This window comes from Cebus imitator, unplaced genomic scaffold (genome assembly GCF_001604975.1).
Source record: "Cebus imitator isolate Cc_AM_T3 unplaced genomic scaffold, Cebus_imitator-1.0 Scaffold52, whole genome shotgun sequence".
Lineage (NCBI taxonomy): Eukaryota > Metazoa > Chordata > Mammalia > Primates > Cebidae > Cebus > Cebus imitator.
Window position 1 is genome coordinate 833,321 of NW_016107367.1, and position 1,324 is coordinate 834,644.

General features: G+C 49.5%; 1 protein-coding gene across 1 annotated transcript; it reads left to right on the forward strand.

Moving 5' to 3' along the window:
* Positions 1 to 592: 592 nt before the first annotated feature.
* Positions 593 to 994, forward strand: LOC108304028 (ubiquitin-conjugating enzyme E2 L3-like). Its single transcript, XM_037738360.1, has one exon. The coding sequence runs from the start codon at positions 602 to 604 to the stop codon at positions 992 to 994; it is 393 nt and encodes a 130-aa protein (XP_037594288.1). The 5' UTR covers positions 593 to 601.
* The last annotated feature ends 330 nt before the right edge of the window (positions 995 to 1,324 follow it).

The following is a 1,324-nucleotide window of genomic DNA, read 5'->3' on the forward strand; positions in this document are numbered from 1 at the left end:
CCCGCACCCCGCCACCCGCCCCAGGAAGTCAGCGCGACTTCTCTGGCCCCCTTTCCCCAGACCAGAGAACCTCGCCCAGGAGCTGAATAAATTGGCATTTAATTTTCTTATGCTGGCCTCAGTTTCCTCATTTTAAACTCAGCAATAACCCTTACACTACTGACCCTGGCCTTTTTTTTTAGATGAGGTGTCCCTATCTTGCCTAGGCTGGTCTGGAACTACTGGGCTGAGGGATTCTCCTGCCTCAGCCTCCCAAAGTGCTGGGATTACAGGCATGAGACACTGCAAAGGTCCAGTCTTAAGATACAATGTTGGGAGTGCTGGGCCTCAAGGGCAGGCCTCTGACCTTCTCCTTCCCTCCTTCACCTGCCCCAAGGCAGGACTCTAATCCTCCCCACCCTTCTGATAGTGGGGCTTTGGACCCTCCCCAGAGAGCTCCCGCCCTACACCCTGGGGGAAGGAATGCTGACTTCAGGAAGCTTCCGTATGCTAACACTTTGGGAGGCCTAGGCCAGCAGAACACTTGAGGCCAGGAGCCTGGCCAACATGGCAAAACCTTGCTGCCACTAAAAATACAGAAATGTCGACCACCAAATCCAAGATGGCGGCCAGCAGGAGGCTGATGAAGGAGCTTGAAGAAATCCGCAAATGTGGAATGAAAAACTTCCGTAATATCCAGGTTGATGAAGCGAATTTATTGACTTGGCAAGGGCTTATTGTTCCTGACAACCCTCCGTATGATAAGGGGGCCTTCAGAATCGAAATCAACTTTCCAGCAGAGTACCCATTCAAACCACCGAAGATCACATTTAAAACAAAGATCTATCACCCGAACATCGATGAAAAGGGGCAGGTCTGTCTCCCAGTAATTAGTGCTGAAAGCTGGAAGCCAACAACCGAAACCGACCAAGTAATCCAGTCCCTCATAGCGCTGGTGAAGGACCCCCAGCCCGAGCACCCACTTCGGGCTGACCTAGCTGAAGAATACTCTTAAGGACCGCTAAAAATTCTGTAAGAATGCTGAAGAGTTTACAAAGAAATATGGGGAAAAGCGACCTGTGGACTAAAACCTGCCACGATTGGCTCTAGCAGGTGTGAGCAGAGACCCCGTGCAGTGCATTCAGACACCCCGCAAAGCAGGACTCTGTGGAAATTGACATGTGCGACTGCCTGGCGTTCATTTGTGGCAGTTACTAACTTTCTACAGTTTTCTTAATCAAAAGTGGTCTAGGTAACCTGTAAAGAAAGGATTAAAAATTTAAGATGTTCTAGTTCTGAAAAAAAAAATACAGAAATGGCTGGGCACAGTGGCTCATACCTGTAA